General features: G+C 41.5%; 1 protein-coding gene across 1 annotated transcript in view; it reads right to left on the reverse strand.

Annotated features, from left to right (window-relative positions):
* LOC124717061 (BTB/POZ and MATH domain-containing protein 4-like) overlaps positions 1-23830 on the reverse strand; it is an 86496-nt gene that overhangs the window by 30182 nt on the left and 32484 nt on the right. Inside the window, exon 2 of the mRNA XM_047243744.1 lies at positions 11460-12550. Within this exon, the coding sequence (XP_047099700.1) occupies positions 11460-12478 (1019 nt within the window). The 5' untranslated portion in view covers positions 12479-12550. The remainder of the gene's footprint in view (positions 1-11459; positions 12551-23830) is intronic.

Raw genomic sequence — 23830 nt, forward strand, 5'->3', positions numbered from 1 at the left:
TGGCACCCCATACCATCACGCCAGGTGATATGCCAGTATGGTGATGACGAATACACGCTTCCAATGTGCGTTCACCATGATGTCGCCAAACACAGATGCGACCATCATGATTCTGTAAACAGAACCTGGATTCATCTGAAAAAATGACTTTTTGCCATTCCTGCAACCAGGTTCGTCATTGAGTACACCATCACAGGTGCTCCTGTCTGTGATGCAGCGTCAAGGGTAACTGCAGCCGTCATCTCCAAGCTGATAGTCCATGCTGCTGCAAACGTCGTTGAACTCTTCATGCAGATGGTTGTTGTCTTGCAAACATTCTCATCTGTTGACTTAGGGATCAAGATGTGGCTGCACGATCTGTTACAGCCATGTGGATAAGATGCCTGTGGTCTTGACTGCTAGTGATACGAGGCCATTGGGATCCAGCACGGCATTCCGTATACCCTCCTGAAACCACCGATTCCATATTCTGCTATCAGTCATTGGATCTCGAGCAAGGCGAGCAGCAATGTCATGATACGATAAACCAAAATCACGATAGGCTACAATGCGACCTTTATCAAAGTCGGAAATGTGATAGTACGCATTTCTCCTCCTTACACGAGACATCACAACAACGTTTCACTAGGCAACACCGGTCAACTGCTGTTTGTGTATGAGAAATCGGTTGAAAACTTTCCTCATGTCAGCACGTTGTAGGTGTCACCACCGGCGCCAACCTTGTGTGAATGCTCTGAAAAGCTAATCATTTGCATATCACACCATCTTCTTCCTGTCGGATAAATTTTGTGTCTGTAGCATGTCATCTTCGTGGTGTAGCAATTTAATGGCTACTAGTGCATTTCATCTTAAAGGCAGTATCTACACTATTGTGATAGACTGGTCTCCAGCAGAGAGGCAATAGTTCCATTATCCCTTCTTGTGTCCAGATTTCTGCTGTGTGTAAATGGTGATTCTGTGATGTTACAAACTTCGACAGTGATGGAGAAGTGTAAAGGTATCAATTTGAGGTGAGGGACCCTTGCCCGAATGTGACTGAGTTGCAAGTTATAAGAGAAAATTGCTCTGATATCTCTGACAGTGGAATGCATGTACCAGTACCATTGCTGCTACAATTACAGAATAGGCAATTTTCACTGGTGATAGTATGGACAAAACCAACAGCAAAAGTCTTTTAAATGTGGGCACTAAAATGTATACCTTAAGAGCTATTAGCACTTTTATGTCTTTGATACTGGGGAACATCTCTCCTACTGTATAAGTGCCCTTTTCTCTTAACACATTCCACTCACTGCCTGCAGAAGTTATTGGTGCATTATGATCTCCCTAAAAATCAATGCTCGAAGAATCTCTGAAAAAGGTTTCTCTGACTGTTACCCTACAGTAGTTGTAGAATTTTGGAACACATATTATGTTCGAGTATAATGACTTTTCCGAGGACTGGAAATCTACTCTGTAGGAATCAGCATGGGTTTCGAAAAAGATGATAGTGTGAAACCCAGTTCCTGCTATTCGTCCATGAGACTCAGAGGGCCATAGACACGGATTCCCAGGTAGATGCCTTTTTTCTTGACTTCTGTAAGGCGTTCGATAAAGTTCCCCACAGTCGTTTAATGAACAAAGTAAGAGCATATGGACTATCAGACCAATTGTGTGATTGGATTGAAGAGTTCCTAGATAACAGAATGCAGCATGTCATTCTCAATGGAGAGAAGTCTTCCAGAGTAAGAGTGATTTCAGGTCTGCCTCAGAGGAGTGTCGTAGGACCATTGCTATTCACAATATACATAAATGACCTTGTGGATGACACCGGAAGTTCACTGAGGCTTTTTGCGGATGATGCTGTGGTGTATCGAGAGGTTGTAACAATGGAAAATTGTACTGAAATACAGGAGGATCTGTAGTGAATTGACACATGGTGCAGGGAATGGCAATTGAATCTCAATGTAGACCAGTGAAATGTGCTGCAAATACATAGAAAGAAATATCCTTTATCATTTAGCTACCTTCACTGAGGAGTCAAGCAATATATTGCTCCCTCCTACATATATCTCGTGAAGAGACCATGAGGATAAAATCAGAGAGATTAGAGCCCACACAGAGGCATACCGACAATCCTTCTTTCCTCGAACAATACGTCACTGGAATAGAAGGGAGAACTGATAGAGTTACTCAAGGTACCCTCCACCACACACTGTCAGGTGGCTTGCGGAGTATGGATGTAGATGTAGATACATTATTTTGGGGCAGTGATGGCTCGAAGTCAGATGTTCACTCTTTTAGCACTTCGGAGAGCTGTTACACGGATGTTCTCCCTTCTACAAAGTGCTACATGATTTGAAAAACATATAACAGGCATGATCAGTTCCTGCACATTTGTTGTTACAGTGTTCTTTCGTAGTTGTTTTGATCACAAAAGTCTGTCAGAAAATAGGAGACAGATTGACTCGTAAAGAAATTCTTTGGCTGTTCAAAGAGTCTGGTACTGAAATTGATGAGGGTGGTTTTGAAATCAATGACAGTATTTCTGAGATGTACGGTATCCACTTTCTCTTTCACCTTACAAGCAGGAGCCACACAAAGATGTGGAAGAAGTTTACGACTTCTGGGGGACTGCAGCAGTCACTGTGGACTGACTGGAATGTGTTAAGGTATGTATTTTAGAGTTCTTTTTTGCCAGACATTCTTTTCTTGTTTTGGTCCATACTACCACTGCTGAAAGTGATCTATGCTGCAGTGTTAGCAATAACAGTACCGCTAGATGTATTCTACAGTCACAGATATCAGAAAAGAGTTTCGCTTTTAGCTTTCAACTTGGGGTCATTGATTCAAAATGATACAGTTATCTTTCATCATCCCAGAAAGCTTGTAACTTCAGTAAATCACCCTGTATATTACATGTATCCAACAGAAATGCCAAGATATGGCAAAAGCAGAAAATGAAAATTCAGCACTATCAGGTTGATGCGTAAGTTCGTAGTGTTTTTGTTTTGCATGATGGTATTCCAGTTCCTATGGATTTATTTATTGATTGTCATTTTTTATTTGTAATTTATTATTGCTATGTGAGTTTAAATGTTGTTATTTGGAGGTAATGAGTAGCTGTGGATGTTGGACACTGGAGTGTCTAGTGGAGAAATCTAAACATTTCCAACATCTTTTCTTGTTTGAGTTCAATAGAGGGGTGACAGTTGCAGAGCCGGCCATAAATATGTACACTGTATATGGGGATAATGCCACTGGACAGAGCACAGCAAGAAAATGGTTTTCTCATTTTAAGGAGGATCATTTTGATATTAGTGACTCTCCACATTCAGGAAGACCGTTGGGGCTTTCTGAAGATCATTTAAGATGCATTAATCCACTATGATCATGTCAGTGCAGTGGCGCCGACTTGGGGGGGAGGGGGGGGCAAGGTACTTTGGGCCGCCCCCAATAGTTAAAAGTAGGGTCCTTGGACCCCATCCCCCACAATATTCAAACATGCATTTCTCACTGCTCTGCCCCCTTCCTCATCTTTAACTGGGAAATTTGTTAAAAGAATGAGATTTTCACTCAGCAGCGGAGTGTGTGCTGATATGAAACTTCCTGGCAGATTAAAACTATGTGCCTGACCGAGACTCGAACTCGGGACCTTTGCCTTTCACGGGCAAGTTTTTAAGGTAGGAGACGAGATACTGGCAGAAGTGAAGCTGTGAGGACCGGGCGTGAGTCGTGCTTCGGTAGCTCAGATGGTAGAGCACTTGCCCGCGAAAGGCAAAGGTCCCGAGTTCGAGTCTCGGTCGGGTACACAGTTTTAATATGCCGGGAAGTTTCAAATTTGTTAAAACTTGCACATACATTTTTGCATAATGTCCCCTGCATCTGTACTATTTGCACACTTTTACTGTACGGGGGTATGCGGGAACGAAATCTCACCATGAGCTCGCAGCGCTTTGGCTGCTAGGACGAGCTCCACTTCCTCCCACAGCAGTCTGCTGGAAGCTTAAAAAAGAAACTAATGAGCAATACTGACACTGAATTTGATGACGATCGCTAGAAGGATTAGGTAACGTTAAAGACTCTTCATTCATTTTTGTAAATTCTATTGACAATCAGTAGGTACAACACCACACAAATCAGCACCGGCTCCAGGGATTTTGCCGCCCCACGCGAACATGTCAAGTGCCCCCTCCCTAGAGCCAGCCCTGACAATAATCAACACTATTGATACATGGCTACTTCTTGTTAGGTGCACAGTACTGTTACACAGGCCGCAGCTAATGTTGGCAGCGAACATAAATATTCCAGAGCTGGGCATTGCCAGTGGTCAGTTAGTCTTACTGTGACTTGGTTCAGTTGTTAATCTTTCGTCCCTTACTGTCCAGTTTAAAATGGAAAAGTTTATAATTAGGAAGAAATGTGACAATGTGGCATGTGTTAGCGATGGTGAAGCTAGACCCAGTATTGGTGGTGCTGTATGTGACAGCAAAGACACAGATAGTGACGGAACTGTGGTGGTGACAAAAAACACTGTTCCTGGAAAAAACAATGCTGTTATCAGCCCTCTTGGAAACAGCAATTTGCATGGATCAATTACAATAAGGTAAAAAATGTTATTTTTTGCAAAATTTGCAGACAAATGTTTGAAGAAAATCTTTTTCAGTTTTCTCACAAAATGGAAACAACTTTCATGTAAACTGGTTTTTCAAACTGGAAGAAAGGGGTAGAAAAGTAGAATGCACATGAAGCATCGGACTGCCACAGAGAAGCTGTACTGAAATTCAAACCCTTAAAATTGAATGTCAATGTATAGAGGCAGATTTCCAAAGAAAAACTGACACAAATGAAAGAAAACCGAGCTTGTTTACTAAAAATCATACCTTCCCTCTGTTATTTAGCAGTGCAGGGGCTTACAATACATGGGCATACTAATGAAACAAGTAACCTTGACAATTTATTACACCTTCGATGTGAAGATAACCAGCTACTTTTAATATGGCTACAGCGCGAAACTTACAAATGGACATCCCATGATGAGCAAAACGAAATTTTGGCCATTTTAAGTCATACACTTCTTAGAAAATTATTGGAGGATATCAAGAGTGTAGTGTATTTTGCAGTAATAGCAGACAAAACAACAGACATAGCCACCAAAGAGCAATTTAGTATCTGTATAAGATTTGTTGCTGCTTCGCTAGAAATAGAAGAATTTTTTTTAGGGCTACACTCCATACAAAGTACCACAGCTAAGGCTCTGTTTGATATTATTATCGACATTTTAAGATGATTTGATTTGCCTACATCTAATTGTAGGGGCTAATGCTTTGATGGTTAAGCTAACATGGCCGGATTATATAGTGGTGTCCAGGCAAAGTTTATGGAAATGGAGAAGAGAGCTATGTTTGTGCACTGCCTTGCACACGGTTTAAATCTAACATTACAAGACACTGTGAAAGCAGTTCCAGAATGTCGAAATGCATTGGATATTATGAAGGACTTAATACATTTTGTGAGAGACTCACCTAAAAGATTAGATCTTTTTGCTCACCCGAAGGCAGATGCCTCTACAAATTTGAAACCACTCTGTCCTACAAGGTGGGCCATAAGATACTTGGAAATTTTTTCAGTTTTGTCCAACTATACATAACTTCAGGAATTTTTTCTAAATGTTTCAAGAAATGACAATTCAGACACTGGGACCAAAGAAAACGGCTTTTTGATTAATATGCAGACATATGATTTCTTTTTCATGTTATCACTTTTGGTAAAACTGTTTGGTCACATAGATACCGTAAACATAGCACTACAGAGGAAATCCCTACACTTAGAGGAGGCCAATAAGATGATTTCCACTCTTGTAACTGCTATTAAATTTATGAGAAACAATTTTGAATCATTCTGGGGTGAAGTAACTTCAAAATGTCAAGATACGGATATTGATTCCCCAAAATTACCCAGTAGAAGAAAAGTCCCTAAGAAATACAATGACTCCATCAATTCGTCTGTAGAAACATTCACTGAAGTATGTGACAAACATAGCAGATTGTATTATGAAACAATGGATACATCCATCAGCTTCTTGGAATCACGGTTCAAAACTCAATCATTCACGTTTGTAAATCAAATTGAACAATTTCTTCTTGGTGATAACAAACATTCATTCGATATTTTATCTTTCTACGAATCAGATATAGACAAAGAACGCTTGCTTCTCCACCGAAGCATATTTCATGAGATTATCCAAAGTAGTGATTCTGCAAATATTACTTCGTCGGATGACATGGTGAAATACCTAAAACAGGAAAACCACCTGTTTGACCTACTGCCTGAACTAGTGACATTCATACGTGTAGTGCTGATGATTCCGGTAACGTCCTGTACCACTGAGCGATCGTTTTCTTGTCTGTGGAGGGTGAAAATGTATCTTCATTCTATAATGAGGCAGGATCGTCTTAAGGCCATCGCCCTTCTCAGCGCCCATAGAGATGAATCGATGAAACTCGACCTTGATGCCATATGTGATGAGTTCATATGCAGGAATGATCTGAGGAGGAGTACATTTGCCATCAAAAATTAAGGTATGTTTCTTCAACTTTATTTATCTATTTGTTTGCTACAACTACTGACCTAAACTCCAACTGAAATGACATTGTGATTGACGTTTCTGCGAGTCGAGGGGTAGGGGCTAGTCACCAGCCAATCGTACTTTGCATGATTTTCAACTGTTTGCATTTTTCATTATCCTCACAATCTTTTTTTGTTTCTTGAAAGTTGTTATGCTGTGAGCGGAATTTCCCAAGAATATGATGTCATAACTCAAAAGGGAAAGTACGCGTGCATAATACACCTCTCTCCTTCAGCACTTGTGGTGTTCCACATAATTCTCATTGCATAGGTCATTTTAGATAGCTTAGAATTTAAGAATGTGATGTGGGAATTCCATTTCAGATTGTCTTGTAAGTAAACAAAGCAATTTTGTTTCAATGACAATTTTTTGGTTTTCCAAAGAAATATTTGGTTTTAATGGATTTTTAATTTTGCTTTGTGTGGAACTGTATAGTGGCGTTTTTTTTTTTTTTTTTTAAAAAAAAGGGCTAATCAGTACCTTATTCATCACAAACCACTCTGAAATCTTTTCATTTGTGACTTCAGCATACAGCCTAAGTGCCTTTCTATTTCCACCTTCAATCAATACATTGGTGTCATCTGTGTCAGTGTATTTGAGAACTGTAAAATGTGATGAACTGTGATCATTCCACTTTAATATCACATTTGTCTGCAATGAAGTAGGTTAAAAAATTGGGTGTACAGGTACTGCACACCTTACGCCAAAATCAATAAAGTCAGGGGGTGGCCGTATGTGCACCTCTGCTTGCTTGTCATCAATTGGCTCATGAATAACACTGACCATTCCTATCCTGTATGGTTACTGGTGATGAGAAATGGTGTCTTTATACTAACCTGTGATCTAAGGGTACCATCTTTGATTCCTAATCATCAAAACGTCTTTGGTCCCGGGTTTGAATATCACCGCTGCTTAAATTTTTATTAATAGTTAGCTTTGGCGACCAAAGATTTCCAGCACATTTGTCTGCAATGAAGTAGGTTAAAAAATTGGGTGTACAGGTACTGCACACCTTACGCCAAAATAAATAAAGTCAGAGGGTGGCCGTATGTGCACCCCTTGTTCTGCCAACGACCTTGTCAAAGAGGGCGGAGGAGTGGACAGAGGTTCTCTTGCCCTAGGGGTGGGAAACTGCCCCTAAAGGTGGAAGACTCAGAAATACTCAATGACATGAGGATGCAAAAAGCAATGGAAACCACTGCATTAAAGACATGTAACATATATCCACAGGACGTGTGGCCTGTAATTGAAGAAGTGTCATGATGAACTCTCCATTGGCAAAAGATTCCGGAATAGCCCCCATTCGGATCTCTGGGAGGGGAGTGCTCAGCGGGAGGTTACCACGAGAAAAAGATTGAATAATCAATGGAAGGATAATGTTCTATGAGTCGGGGTGTGGAATGTCAGAAGCTTGAATGTGGTAGGGAAACTAGAAAACCTGGAAAAGGAAATACAAAGGCTCAATCTAGATACATTTGGGTCAGTGAAGTGAGGTGGAAAGAAGACAAGGATTTCTGGTCAAATGAGTATAGGGTAATATCGACAACAGCTGGAAATAGTATAACGGGAGTAGGATTCGTTATGAATAGGAAGGTAGGGCAGGGAGTGTGTTACTGTGAACAGTTCAGTAATAGGGGTGTTCGTATCAGAATCGCCAGCAAACCAACACCGACAACGATAGTTCAGGTATACATGCCGATGTCACAAGCTGAAGACGAAGAGATAGAGAAAGCATATGAGGACATCAAAAGGGTAATTCAGTACATAAAGGGATATAAAAATCTAATAGTCATGGGAGACTGGAAGCAGTTGTAGGGGAAAGAGTAGAAGAAAAGGTCACAGGAGAATGTGGGCTTGGGAAAGACAAGGAATGAGAGAGGAGAAAGACTAATTGAGTCCTGCAACAAGTTTCAGCCAGTAATAGCAAATACTCTCTTCAAGAATCAGAAGAGGAGGAGGTATACTTGGAAAAGACCCCATGATAAGGGAAGATTTCAGTTAGATTACATCATGGTCAGACAGAGATTCTGAAAGCAGATACTGGATTTTAAGGCATACCCAGGAGCAGACATAGATTCAGATCACAATATAGTACTGATGAAGAGTTGGCTGAAGTTTAAGACATAAGTCAGGAAGAATCAATACACAACAAAGTGGGATGAGGAAGTACCAAAGAATGATAAGATATGGTTGAAGTGCTCTAAGACTACAGATACAGCAATAAGGAATAGCTCAGTAGGCAGTACAGTTGAAGAGGAATGGAAGGAATGGACATTTCTAAAAAGGGCCATCACAGAAGTTGGGAAGGAAAACATAGGTACAAAGAAGGTAACTGTGAAGAAACCATGGATAAAAGAAGATATACTTCAATTGATTGATGAAAGGAGGAAGTATAAAAATGTTCCGGGAAACTCAAGAACAAAAAAAAAATACAGGTCGCTGAGGAATGAAATAAATAGGAAGTGCAGGAAAGGCAAGATGAAATGGCTGCAGGAAAAATGTGAAGACATTGACGAAGATATGATTGTCGAAAGGAGAGACTCAGCTTATAGGGAAGTCAGACAACCTTCGGTGACATTAAAAGCAAGGGTGATAAAATTATGAGTGCAATTCCACTGTTAAATGCAGAGGAGAGTGTGGATGGGTGGAAAGAATACATTGAAAGCCTCTATGAGGGGGAAGATTTGTCTGACGTGATAGAAGAAGAAACAGGAGTCGATTTGGAAGAGATAGGAGATCCAGTATTAGAATCATAATTTAAAAGAGCATTGGAGGACTTAAGATAAAATAAGACAGAAGGGACAGATAACATTACATGAGAGTTTCTAAAATTGTTGGGGAAAGTGGCAACAAAACGACTATTCACACTGTTTATGGAATTTGTCGACCTGGAAAAAGCGTCTGACAATGTAAAATGGTGCAAGATGTTCGAAATTCTGAGAAAAGTAGGGGTAAGCTATAGGGAGAGACAGGTCATATACAATATGTACAACAGCCAAGACGAAATAATAAGAGTAGATGATCAAGAGCAAAGTGCTTGTATTAAAAATGGTGTCAGACAAGGATGTAGTCTTTTGCCCCTACTGTTCAATCTGTACATCAAGGAAGCAATGACTGAAATAAAAGAAAAGTTCAGGAGTGGAATTAAAATTCAAGTTCAAAGGATATCAATGATACGATTCGCTGATGACATCTCTATCCTGAGTGAAAGTAAAGAAGAATGACATGATCTGCTGAATGGAATGAACGGTCTAATGAGTACAGAGTATGGATTGAGAGTAAATTGAAGAAAGACAAAGGCAATGAGAAGTAGTAGAAATGAGAACAGCAAGAAACTTAACATCAGGGTTGATGGTCAGGAAGTAGATGAAGTTAAGGAATTCTGCTGCCTAGGCTGTAAAATAACCAATGATGGACGGAGCAAGGAGGACATCAAAAGCAGACTGGCACTTGCAAAAAGAGCATTCCTGGCCAAGAGAAGTCTACTAGTATCAAATATAGGGCTTAATTTGAGGAAGAAATTTCTGAGAATGTACGTCTGGTGTACAGCATTGTACGGTAGTGAAATATGGACAGTGGGAAAATCAGAACAGTAGAGAATCAAAGCATTTGAGATGTGGTGCTACAGACGAATGTTGAAAATTAGGTGGACTGATAAAGTAAGAAATGAGGAAGTTCTGTGCAAAATCAGAGAGGGAAGGAATACGTGGAAAACACTGATAAGGAGAAGGGCCAGGGTGATAGGACATCTGTTAAGACATGAGGGAATGGCTTCCATGGTACTAGAGGGAGCTGTAGAGGACCAAAACTGTAGAGGAAGATGGAGATTGGATTACATCCAGCAAATAACTGAGGAGGTAGGTTGCAAGTGCTACTCTGAGATGAAGAGGTTGGCACAGGAGAGGAATTCGTGGCGAGCTGCATCAAACCAGTCAGATGACTGATGACAAAGAAAATTGGTAACATAAAGAAATAAAGAAATAGTAGAGCCCAAACAAACCAACAACCCACACAATGACCTGCACACACCCACAGAAGATAATGTTATGTACCGGTATATGGTGGAATGGCGACAGCGAGGTGTACTGCAAACTGCTTCCCCGTGGTAGGCCTATATGCAACTGTTAGTGCTGACACTGAATGTCAACAACTGAGATGTCTCACATAAACATTCTGAGAACAACGACTAGGAAGACTGAGTGAAATGACGCTACTCCACGATAACACCCACCAACATTCTGCTAGACTGACAAAAAACACTATACAGGAAGTGGGTTGGAAGTCATTCTGCACTCAGCTTATTCACTTTATCTTGCACCCTCACATTGTCACCTTTTCTGCTCTCTATCAAACAACCTTTTCTGCACCAAAATGTGCTCCCAACATGGCTCAATGAGTTCTTTGCCTCGAAACCACGATTTCTACAGTTGTACAACTGAAATATTACCCCGACGATTAAAGTCTCTGGTACATGTATCTGTTGTGTTTATTAAACTCATTGAAAAATGCTACAAACTTATGCACCAACCTAATAAATTATTTGTTAGACCATTGTGTGTATTTACCTCCAAAAATGAAGTGTTAGCTCCAAAACTACAGTTGATCATATTCTTAACACCTAGAACATTAAGGTGGTTTTCACGTAATATACTGAACATTTCCTCACCTCCAAAATGAATATATTGTCACAAATTAGTTACACAAATCAGTTGCTCTGTCACTGCAACTTCCCACAATCATTTGTGACAGGTGTTAACAACATATACTTCAAGGTTTTAGGGTACGCACAGCCCCTCGAAAATTTAACAAGCTAATTTACATTTAAATTTCACAGAGTGTTGCACTCATTTACCTCTCTGATCCTTCAGTGAGCAATTCACTGATTGTCTCCACAGCTGCAGGATACCTGTCAATGATGTTTGCCCAGCCTCTGCTTCCGACCACCTGCTCGAGATTCTGCTTAATGAAAGCCACACACACCTTCTGCAGGAAGCTGCACGAGTGAATGACGGCATAGACAGCAATATCAGCAGCACTGTCTATTGTAAGATTCCTCGCTAGCTCCAACTCACACTTCAACTTGGGATCCTGGAGCCCGTACTTATCGAAGACCACCAAGAGTTGCTCTGTCATGTCACTCGGTACCTGTATTCTGTCTGTGTACATGTAGCGCAGCATCTCTGACACAACCTGTGGTTCAGCATCAGAGATCTCCACAAGCCCTTCCAGAGCCTCCTTGGTGTCGTGACTCAGCATGGCTCTGAACACGGGGCTACGTGCACACAGTACCGCTCTGTGCGCATCCAGCTGGACTCCTCCAGCACTCAGCTTGATATCTGTGAGGTTTTTCGATTTCAGCAACTGCTCCAGATCCTCGGCTAAGGCCGAATGCAATTCTTCTCCATCTGCATCACTAGTGTTCCCCGTTACCACTTCTACAGTGCACACTTCGCATTCAAAAGTCCACTGCTCACCCAGTTCTTTCACATCAAAGTTGTCCTTCACACATACTAAACTAGATATCCCATATATTTCGAGACTGCAGAATACAGGTGGATACACACAGTGTTTTGATCCTTCCTGATCCAACACGGTAGCTTTAAGGGTTGCATTTACAGGCTCAGAATTGCTGCTACTCACAAGGCGGAAGCACATCATCGGGTTGCCTTCACTCTTTTCAAGTTGCACGTACCATTTACTCGAATTTGGGTGAGAGAATACAGGAGATCTAATGTTATCAGCACCCTCGGGACAAATATCAAAGCCGGAAACTGTCCAGTTGTAGACAGCTTTCACTGCTTTCAGTGTTGTGCTTCCTGACAGTTGCACTGTTTCAGGTCTACTAACGTGAACTAAAGGCAGACAGGGCATTGTAATTTCTGCAATAGTGTCCAGCTGTGAATTGACACTGTTAGCAAAATATGCCCACTAGCAGTTGATGTCCTGTTAAGAAAGAAAATACAAATAAATTAATGAAAAGGGAACTATGGACATCTTAGAAATGTATAATTAGAACTAGATAACAGAAACATTTCAATACTTGTAAGCGAATTATTCATTCATGTTTCATAGAACACATTACTATTCAGTGAAAAATATCTCCTCATTCTGTTAAAAGTCTTAAAATCTGTACATTCCTGCTAACTGCTTTTTTCTAGACGAGCTTAAACACATACCCTGAGGTGACAAAAATCTTGGGATAGTGCTATGCACACATGCAGAGGCTGGTAGTATCATGAACACGAGGTGTAAAAGGACAGTGCATTGGCGGAACTGACATTTGTATTCAGTGATTCGTATGCAAAAGTCTCCAACACAATTATGGGTGCAGGACGGGAATAACAGACTCTGAACATGGAATGGTTGTTGGAGCTAGACGCGTGGGACTTTGCATTTTGGAAATCGTTAGGGAATTCAATACTCTGACATTCAGTGTCGAGAGTGTGCTGTCAATATCAAATTTCAGGCATTACCTCTCACCATGGGCAATGCAGTGACTGGTGCCATCACTTAATGGTTGAGAGCAGTGCCAATTATGTAAAGTTTTCAGTGGGGTAATTCATCAAGCCAAGCTTAAGTTTTCGGGGCACAAAAACGTGCAATAAGAATTATATGTGGTGTGAACTCAAGAACATCCTGCAGAAGCCTGTTTAGGGAACTAGGGATACTAACTACTGCTTCCCAATATATTTATTCCTTAATGAAATTTGTCATTAAAAATATATCACTTTTTCAAACCAACAGCTCAATTCATGGAATCAATACTAGAAATAAGAATAATCTTCACAAGGATTTAAAGTCACTTAGTCTTGTACAAAAACGTGTGCATTATTCAGGAATACACATTTTCAATAACTTGCCAGCAGCCATAAAAAGCTTAACAACCAATAAAATTCAGTTTAAGAGAAGCCTAAAGGATTTATTGGCAGCCAACTCCTTCTACTCCATTGATGAATTTCTTAGTAAAACCAACTGATTTGTATATAAGTACTACATAACTTCTGCACAATTTCAGTGCAGTAATGTGTTCATTGAAAATTTGTGTGTCTATTTGTGTGTGTCTGTGTGTGTGTGTTTGTGTGTGTGTGTGTGTGTGTGTGTGTGTGTGTGTGTAAGTATAATCTAACTTCTGCACCATTTCAGTGCAGTAATGTGTTCATTGTAAATAAGTTTTACAGTAGTTGTATTACATGTTTATTACCTTATAAATAAATAAAAAACTTTTTTATTTTAAATTCAGTGCATTAGTATTTGTAAAATGACTCTTAGTGTTCATTAAAAAATGACGATCATTCCACTTGGGACCTGTGGAATGGTACATTAGCTTATTTGTTTTAGTTGTAAATATTTGTCATGTATTGTTGTTTTTCTGACATGTTCCACATCCTGGAGGACCTCCTCACTACGGATCAATTGGAATGAAAGTAAATCTAATCTAATCTAATCTAGTGCTAACAGACAAGCAACACTGAACTGCAGAAACCAATGTGGGATGAACAGTGAACATATCCATTAGGACAGTGTGGTGACACTGTCCTAACGGATATGTGGTGTGAATGGGCTATGGTGGCAGACAAACAATGGGAGTGCCTCTGCTAACACCATGACATTGCCTGCTGTGCCCAGAACCAATGAAGCCATTGGACCAAGTAGTCAACAAGACACTGTGCAAATTGGTGGTGGCTCCGTAATGGTGTGGGCTGTGTTTACGTGAAATGGACTGGGTCCTGGATATGTTTGGCTAGTTGGAGACAATTTGCAGCCATTCAGGCCATCATGTTCCCTAACAATGATGGAATTTTTATGGCTGACAATGTGCCATCTCACTGGGTCACAACTGTGAATGATCTGACTACCCAGATTGCCCAACATGAAACCCACTGAACATTTATGGGGCATAATCAAGACATCAGATCATACACAAAATCCTGCACTGGCAACATCTACATCTACATCCATACTCCGCAAGCCACCTGACGGTGTGTGGCGGAGGGTACCATGAGTACCTCTATCGGTTCTCCCTTCTATTCCAGTCTCGTATTGTTTGTGGAAAGAAAGATTGTCGGTATGCCTCTGTGTGGGCTCTAATCTCTCTGATTTTATCCTCATGGTCTTTTCATGAGATATACGTAGGAGGAAGCAATATACTGCTTGACTGCTCGGTGAAGGTATGTTCTCGAAACTTCAACAAAAGCCCGTACCGAGCCACTGAGTGTCTCTCTTGCAGAGTCTTCCACTGGAGTTTATCTATCATCTCTGTAACGCTTTTGCAATTACTAAATGATCCTGTAATGAAGTGTGCTGCTCTCTGTCAGATCTTCTCTATTTCTTCTATCAACCCTATCTGGTACAGATCCCACACCAGTGAGTAGTATTCGAGCAGTAGGCGAACAAGTGTACTGTATCCTACTTCCTTTGTTTTCGGACTGCATTTCCTTAGGATTCTTCCAATGAATCTCAGTCTGGCATCTGCTTTACCGACGATTAATTTTATATGGTCATTCCATTTTAAATCACTCCTAATGCCTACTCCCAGATAATTTATGGAATTAACTGCTTCCAGTTGCTGACTTGCTATATTGTAGCTAAATGATAAGGGATCTTTCTTTCTATGTATTTGCAGCACATTTCACTGGTCTACATTGAGATTCAATTGCCATTCCCTGCAACATGTGTCAATTTGTTGCAGATTCTCCTGTATTTCCGTACAATTTTCCATTGTTACAACTTCTCGATATACTACAGCATCATCCGCAAAAAGCCTCAGTGAACTTCCGATGTTATCTACCAGGTCATTTATATATATTGTGAATAGCGATGGTCCTACAACACTCCCCTGCGGCACACTTGAAATCACTCTTACTTCAGAAGACTTCTCCCCATTGAAAATGACATGCTGCTGTTATCTATGAACTCTTTAATCCAATCACACAATTGGTCTGATAGTCCATATGCTCTCACTTTGTTCATTAAATGACTGTGTGGAACTGTATCAAATGCCTTGCGGAAGTCAAGAAACATTGCATCTACCTGGGAACCCATGTCTATGGCCCTCTGAGTCTCGTGGACGAATAATGCGAACTGGGTTTCACACGATCATCTTTTTCGAAACCCATGCTGATTCCTACAGAGTAGATTTCTAGTCTCCAGAAAAGTCATTATACTCGAACATAATATGTGTTCCAAAATTCTACAACTGATTGACATTAGAGATGTAGGTCTATAGTTCTGCACATCTGTTCGACGTCCCTTCTTGAAAACGGGGATGGTCTGTGCCTTTTTCCAATCTCTTGGAATGCTACACTCTTCTAGAGACCTACGGTACACTGCTGCAAGAAGGGGGCAAGTTCCTTCACATACTCTGTATAAAATCGAACAGGTATCCCATCAGGTCCAGCAGCCCATCCTCTTTTGAGCGACTTTAATTGTTTTTCTACCCCTCTGTCATCTATTTTGATATCTACCATTTTGACATCTATGCGACAATCTAGAGAAGGAACTACAGTGCATTCTTCCTCTGTGAAACATCTTTGGAAAAAGACATTTAGTATTTCAGCCTTTAGTCTGTCATCCTCTGTTTCAGTACCATTTTGGTCACAGAGTGTCTGGACATTTTGTTTTGAACCACCTACCACTTTGAAATAAGACCAAAATTTCTTAGGATTTTCTGCCAAGTCCATACATAGAACTTTACTTTCAAATTCATTGAACACCTCTCGCATAGCCCTCCTCACACTACATTTCGCTTCATGTAATTTTTGCTTGTCTGCAAGGCTTTGGCTATGTTTATTTTTGCTGTGAGGTTCCCTTTGCTTCCATAGCACTTTTCTAACTCGGTTGTTGTACCACGGTGGTTCTTTTCCATCTCTTATGATCTTGCTTGGCACATACTCATCTAATGATATTGTACGATGGTTTTGAACTTTGTCCACTGATCCTCAACACTATCTGTACTTGAGATAAAACTTTTGTGTTGAGCTGTCAAGTACTCTGAAATCTGCTTTTTGTCACTTTTGCTAAACAGAAAAATCCTCCTATCTTTTTCAAAAATTTCATTTTGTGGCTACAGAGGTAGTGTGGCTCAGCATTTCTGCTGGGGACTTCCAATGATTTGTTGAGTCCATGCCATGTTGAGATCTTGCACTGTACCAAGTGAAAGGACGTCTGACAAGATGTTAGGAGGTATCCCATGACTTTTGTCACCTCAGTATAACTGACCCTATGACTTATCTTAGAAGAAAGATTAAGGAAAGGCAAACCTACATTTCTAGCATTTGTAGACTTAGAGAAAGCTTTTGATAATGTTGACTGGAATACTCTCTTTCAAATTCTGAAGGTGGGAGGGGTAAAATACAGGGAGCGAAAGGCTATTTACAATTTGTACAGAAAGCAGATGGCAGTTATAAGAGTCAAGGGACATGAAAGGGAAGCAGTGGTTGGGAAGGGAGTGAGACAGGGTTGTAGCCTCTCCCTGATGCTATTCAATGTGTATACTGAGCAAGCAGTAAAAGAAACAAAAGAAAAGTTTGGAGTAGATATTACAATCCATGGAGAAGAAATAAAAACTTTGAAGTTTGCCGATGACATTGTAATTCTGTCAGAGACAGCAAACGACTTGGAAGAGAAGTTGAACAGACTGGACACTGTCTTGAAAGGAGGGTATAAGATGAACATCAACAAAAGTAAAACGAGGATAACGGAATGTAGTCAAATTAAGTCGGGTGATGCTGCGGGAATTAGATTAGGAAATGAGACACTTAAAGTAGTAAAGGAGTTTTGCTATTTGGGGGGCAAAATAACTGATGCTGGTCGAAGTGGAGAGGATATAAAATGTAGACTGGTAATGGCAAGGAAAGCGTTTCCGAAGAAGAGAAATTTGTTAACATCGAGTATAGATTTAAGTGTCAGGAAGTCATTTCTGAAAGTATTTGTATGGAGTGTAGCCATGTATGGAAGTGAAACATGGACGATAAATAGTTTAGACAAGAAGAGAATAGAAGCTTTCGAAATGTGGTGCTACAGAAGAATGCTGAAGATTAGATGGGTAGATCACATAACTAATGAGGAGGTATTGAACAGAATTGGGGAGAAGAGGAGTTTGTGGCACAACTTGACTAGAAGAAGGGATCGGTTGGTAGGACATGTTCTGAGGCATCAAGGGATCACCAATTTAGTACTGGAGGGCAGTGTGGAGGGTAAACATCGTAGAGGGAGACCAAGAGATGAATACACTAAACAGATTCAGAAGGATGTAGGCTGCACTAGGTACTGGGAGATGAAGAAGCTTGCACAGGATAGAATAGCATGGAGAGCTGCATCAAACCAGTCTCAGGACTGAAGACCACCACCACAACAACAACAACAGTATAACTGGAACTAGATGGCAGAAACTTCCCAATACTAGAACTATTCATTCATTCATGTTTGATAAAACATATTATGATACAAAAAAAGCATTTCCTCGTTCTGACATGGGCCTTAAATCTGTGCATTTCTGCCTATTGCTTTCTTCTGGAAGAGGTTAAATGTATGTAAATGAGTTTAATAATTGTTGCTCTCACACGCAAAACCGACTTTTTCCATCAACCTGCCAGTATATTGCTGGACATTGTTCACTCCCCTCTCCCAATGAACCATGACCCATGCTTAGATGGGGGTGGCTTGTGCACCTTAATGATACATATAGCTGTGCTGTAGGCACAACCATGTTGGAGGAGTATCAAGGGAGAGGCCAGACTACCCTGGGGCTCCTGAAGAGTGCCAGCAACTTTCTCAGTAGTTGCAGAGGGAATAGTCTGATGACTGACTCAACTGGCTCTGTAACATTAGCCAACATGGTCTCACTATACTGGAGAGGTGAATGATTGAAAGAAAGGGGAAACTTCAGATGTCTTTTTTCCCCCTGATAACATGCAGCTCCATTCTATCATAGAGTAAAGATTCCCAGGATAACAATATTATAAAAGGATAGTTGCTACTCACCATATAGTGGAGATGCTAAGTCACAAATAGGCACAACATAAAGACTGTTGCAAAGTGAGTTTCCAGCCAACAAAGTCATCTTTGAAATTAAACAACATACACACACGCACCCAATGGCAAACACAACTCACACACAAATGACCGCAGTCTCTGGCAGCTGACTGGCCTCAACTGCCAGAGACTGAGGTCGTGTGTGTGTGTGTGTGTGTGTGTGTGTGTGTGTGTGTGTGTGTGTGTGTGTGTTTTGTCTAATTTTGGAGGAAGCCTTCTCAGCCAAAGGCTCGGTTTCCAACAGTCTTTATGTTGTGCCTGTATGCAACTCAGCATCTCTGCTAAATGGCGAGTAGCAACTATCCTTTTCATAATATTGTTACATTCCATCCTAGACTTTCCATTGTTTAATTTCCAGGGTAAGATATTCTAAAGGCAAAATAGTCCCCCATTCAGATCTATGGACAGGTATTTGTCAAAAAAACAAAACTGGCACACTATACCCAGGCTGGTGAAATGAATCATTCGACAGCTCACGTGTATTTGGCTATACTGCAATTGTGAGACTGTAATACATGCCATAATACACACTCACCGCTGGTACTACCCAAGTACATTTTGTAAATGTGGGTTACAGTCACCACATATATAAGCTGTCGCATAATAACATGTATGTGAGTACATTGAAGAACATTTTCTGACAATGGCAAAAACAATACAAAGAAAAAGTGTCTAATAGTAAATAAAACCACAAAATAAATAAATAACAACTGAAGTTAATGTCATTGTCTTTGAGAAGTCATTCTGATTGTTACCATAGTGGCAGCACATAAAACTTGGTATGATAATGTAAACCTAAATACAACAAAGAACTCGCTATCAACATTTGTAGAGCAAAATAAAGAAACAGGTGAATAACCAGTAGCAGAGTGAAGGAATTAATTCCAGATACACTTACACTAACCAATTTATGGTTCAATGGCACAGTTCCATCCAGTTCTCCAAACTCACTATCATTCAAATTGACACCAAAACCATTGTCATCATCATTACTATATTACATTTATAGTGCCATCTATAGTTTGTGTTTCAATATTAATCTTACCAGCATGATTTATTTTCTTCCTCAAAGAGGTGGTATCTATAGTAGCAAGACATTCAAATAATAAATTTTCCAATTCTGTTATGTTAAAAGACTTGTTATTATTTTTAATGTAGGTGTTAACATCACTCCAAACCAATTCAGTTGGTTACATTAGTGCAGTGTGTGTAATTGTCTGTGTCTGTGAAGTTTGATGTAATGTTCGTTTGGAAACAGACACTTCTGATGATGATATCTGTATTAAACCATGAAATGTATGTGAATGTGGTACCACCATAGCTGCCCAATTTACTGGAAACAAATGAAAATTTATGTCAAATCAGGACTCAAACCTAGATTTCCATGAGTGGTCACTTAATTGGTCTGGCACAAATTTTAATATTTCCAGTTAATAGTACAGTCATGGTGGTACTGTATTCACATTTTGCTAATACATTTCATGTGGTAGCCTCTCGTGTTGCCTTTTATCATTGTCAAAAACAACCAAATTAATCCTATTGCGCTTGGACTGCTGAACTTCACGGCCTCAGTAGAAAGTGTCAATTTGTTACTGAAGTTCACAAAGAATCCTATGTCGACTCCATGGTACGGGATGCTTTTATCCGATCGGTGCCTGACAAAGTAGTTAGGCAACGTGCCCTTCAGTTGGCAAATCTGACTCTAGATGAAGTCCTATCCATTGCTCAGTATTTTTTGAAATTTCTCGTGCCGCTGGAATGCAAATAGAGGCATGGGGCAACGTCAGGGAAATACAACCTCTGTGCGATGTTGATGAAGCGTGTGGCATGTCCCCACCGGCCGACGTAGCTGCAATACGCTTCCAAGCACAGCCTCGACCTAACCGTAAACAAACCTCTAAGAAACTGCAGCAAAACCCACGGCAACTTCCTTCATGTCGCGGTGTTTTACGAAACATTCACAAAAAGATCATCCACAACCTTGGGCCGTGTGTCACAAATGCAAAAAAAAAGGGTCATGTTCATCTGTTTGCAAATCCAACTGCATACATGATGTTGATGAACAAGACGCTGATTCTGATTCTGTGTTGTCTGTCAATTGTACTTCTTCCCTTTCAGGGAAGTTATTCCTCACTGTCCAAATACTTGGTCGAGATGTTCGCATGCAGTTGGATACTGGTTCTGCTGCCACTATCATCAATTCTCAGATGCATCTTCAGTTGGGTTCTCCAATCCTGTCACCTGTCACTAGGCAATTACGGACTTACAACAAACAGAAGATTTCTCTCTTGGGACAATTTGATGTTGAGGTATCTTACAAATCTGTCGTTTGCACTGTTCCCATATTTGTGGTCGACCATGGTAATGCGGAGAATCTTTTTGGTTTCGATGCCTTTTGCATTTTTGGGTTCTCCATAGATGACTTTGTCAATATCGTCTCTGATGCCATTCCATATGCTCAATCGGATTCCTTGTCGATGACATTTTTGTCCCTTTTTTCTCCTGGGTTAGGCCGTACAAACGACTTTGAAGCCCATATCATGCTCAAACCCACTGCTCGGCCTAAGTTTTTCAGGCATGGCCCATTCCTGTGCCGCTTTGTGATCAGGTCAAACGGGAGCTGGATTGTCTCACTGCTTCAGGGGCATTGCTTCCTGTCACTTCCAGTGAGTGGTCCCCTCCTGTCGTCGTCGTTGCTAAGCCAAATGGTGATATTCATCTCTGTGGTGATTTCAAAGCCACTGTAAAAGCTCAATGCCTTATCGACACTTACCCTATGCCTCGACCTGAAGAATTGTTCACTAAACTTGCTGGAGGCCAGTATTTTTCTAAACTTGACCTGTCAGAAGCTTATCATCAACTTCCTCTCGATGCTGCTTCCCGGCAGTTTCTGGTCCTTAACATGCCTTTCGGCCTCTATCAATACCAATGATTGCCATTCAGGGTTGCCAGCACCCCTGCTTTCTTTCAGCGATTCTTGGAACAATTATTGCTCACTGTCCCTGGGTGTATAAATTACCATGACGATATTGTTGTCACTGGCTCCACCACTGACGAACATCTTCAAAATCTCAGCACTCTTTTTCATGTCTTACAGACTGCCAGTCTTAAATGTAATCTTCAGAAAGCAAAATTTTTCAGGCATCCATCACGTACTTGGGGTTTCAACTCTCTCGGGATGGTATTCGTCCGCTTCAGCAAACTGTTGCTGTGATCGATGCCCTTCCTCACTCTACATCTGTTAAGGAACTGCAGGCCTTCTTGGGGAAAATAGCATACTATCACAAGTTTTTACCATCTGCTGCTTTGGTGGCTTGGGCATTGCATCACCTGTTGCATAAAAATGTGCCTTTTCACTGGTCCGCATCATGTGATGTGGCTTTCCAGAAACTGAAGACTATGCTGAAACAGGCCCTGTGCCTGGCTACTTATCAACCTGGCCAACATCTTGTTCTTGCCACAGATGCCTCTCAATACGGGGTCGGTGCAGTCCTTGCGCACTGTTTTTCTGATGGTTCTGAACAACCCATTGCTTATGCCTCCAAAATGCTCACGGATGCCCAACAAAAGTATTCTCAAATTGAAAAAGAAGCTTTGGCCATTATTTATGCTCTTCATAACTTTGCTGTTTTTCTCTATGTATCCAAATTTCATCTTGTTACGGATCACAAACCAGTTGTTTCCTCATTTCATCCATCAACGTCACTTCCCGACAAGGCTGCACACTGCCTCCAGCGTTGGGCTCTTTACTTGTCTCGTTTCAATTATGAGATTCATTTCCAGCTGACAGCTCAACATGCAAATGCTGATGCACTGTCTCGCCTTCCCATGGGTCCTGATCTGGCATGCAATAGGGATGAACTTTTGTGTTTCCACCTGGATGTTGCCGAGCCGCGGGTTGTGGACAGGTTACCCATCACCGGGGACCGGCTGGCAGCTGCTACGGGTTCTGACCCTACCCTCTCCCAGGTTTTATGCTGTATTCAGAAGGGTTGGCCAGATTGTCCGTCCGCTAAGACTTCTGATCCGTTGTCGAACTACTCAGCTTTGCGTTACCGCCTCACGGCTAGGGATGGTGTTATCCTCCTTTCCACTGAAAATGCTTCGCCACATGTTGTGGTACCTGCGTCTTAGTATGCTTTGGTCTTGCACCTCCTTCACCAAAGGCACAGGTCATGTGTACTGGCCCAGCATCGACTCTGAAATCGCACACATGGTCACTGCCTGCGGCCCTTGTGGGCCACAGGCTGCCACCCTGAAGACATCTTTGTCACCGTGGCCTTCACCTGAGAAGCCCTGTGGGCGTATTCTTGCTGACTTCATGGGACCTTTTTTAGGTACTTATTCACTTCTCGTTATTAACACCTAGTCTAACTTTCCTTTCATTGTCCATTGCACGTCGCCTACCACCACGGCAACAACCAATGCTCTAGCTCGCATTTTCTCTTTGGAAGGCCTTCCCTCTACTCTTGTTACTGGTAATGGTCCGCAATTTTCCTCTTCCAATTTTGCGGATTTTTGTGCCCGTCACAGTGTCATGCACGTCACGGCCCCTCCGTTCCATCCACAGTGAAACGGTGAGGCTGAACGACTGGTCCGTATATTTAAGGCTCAGATGAGGAAACTCCTGACTTCTTCTGCTGATGATACGCTTCTCCAATTTCTGGCTTCTTACTGTTTCATCCCCATGGGCGACCACAGCCCAGCTGAGCTCTTACATGGCCGACAGCCCTGCACGCTACTTCATCTTCTGCGGCCTTCCACCTCATGGCCGCGGGTGCCTTCACTTGGCCTGTTCACCGCCAACGACCTTGTATGGGTACGGGGATATGGCAGGCGGCCAAAATGGAGTCCTGGCCGCATCTTACGACACCATGGCCAACGCCTGTATGAAATCCAGATGGACACGGGTTTGCAGTGCGTCATTCAGACCAGCTTCGGCCTCGTGTGCCGGCAACACCTGTTCCGGATGCCGCTACACCACCTTTGGCTCTACCTGACGCTTGGGATACTGGAATCTCTCATTACTTGCAACGCAGTCCTCTCACAATCATATCAGTGTGAGCACAAGAACTGACACCACCAGGAGACGTGCCCATGCAGGAACCAGATGACCATCATCTGTCGGAGCAACTCTACTCGCCTCCTTCTCCTACGGATGCGGACACATCACCCATGTCTCCTGTTATA

This window comes from Schistocerca piceifrons, chromosome 9 (assembly GCF_021461385.2).
Source record: "Schistocerca piceifrons isolate TAMUIC-IGC-003096 chromosome 9, iqSchPice1.1, whole genome shotgun sequence".
NCBI lineage: Eukaryota > Metazoa > Arthropoda > Insecta > Orthoptera > Acrididae > Schistocerca > Schistocerca piceifrons.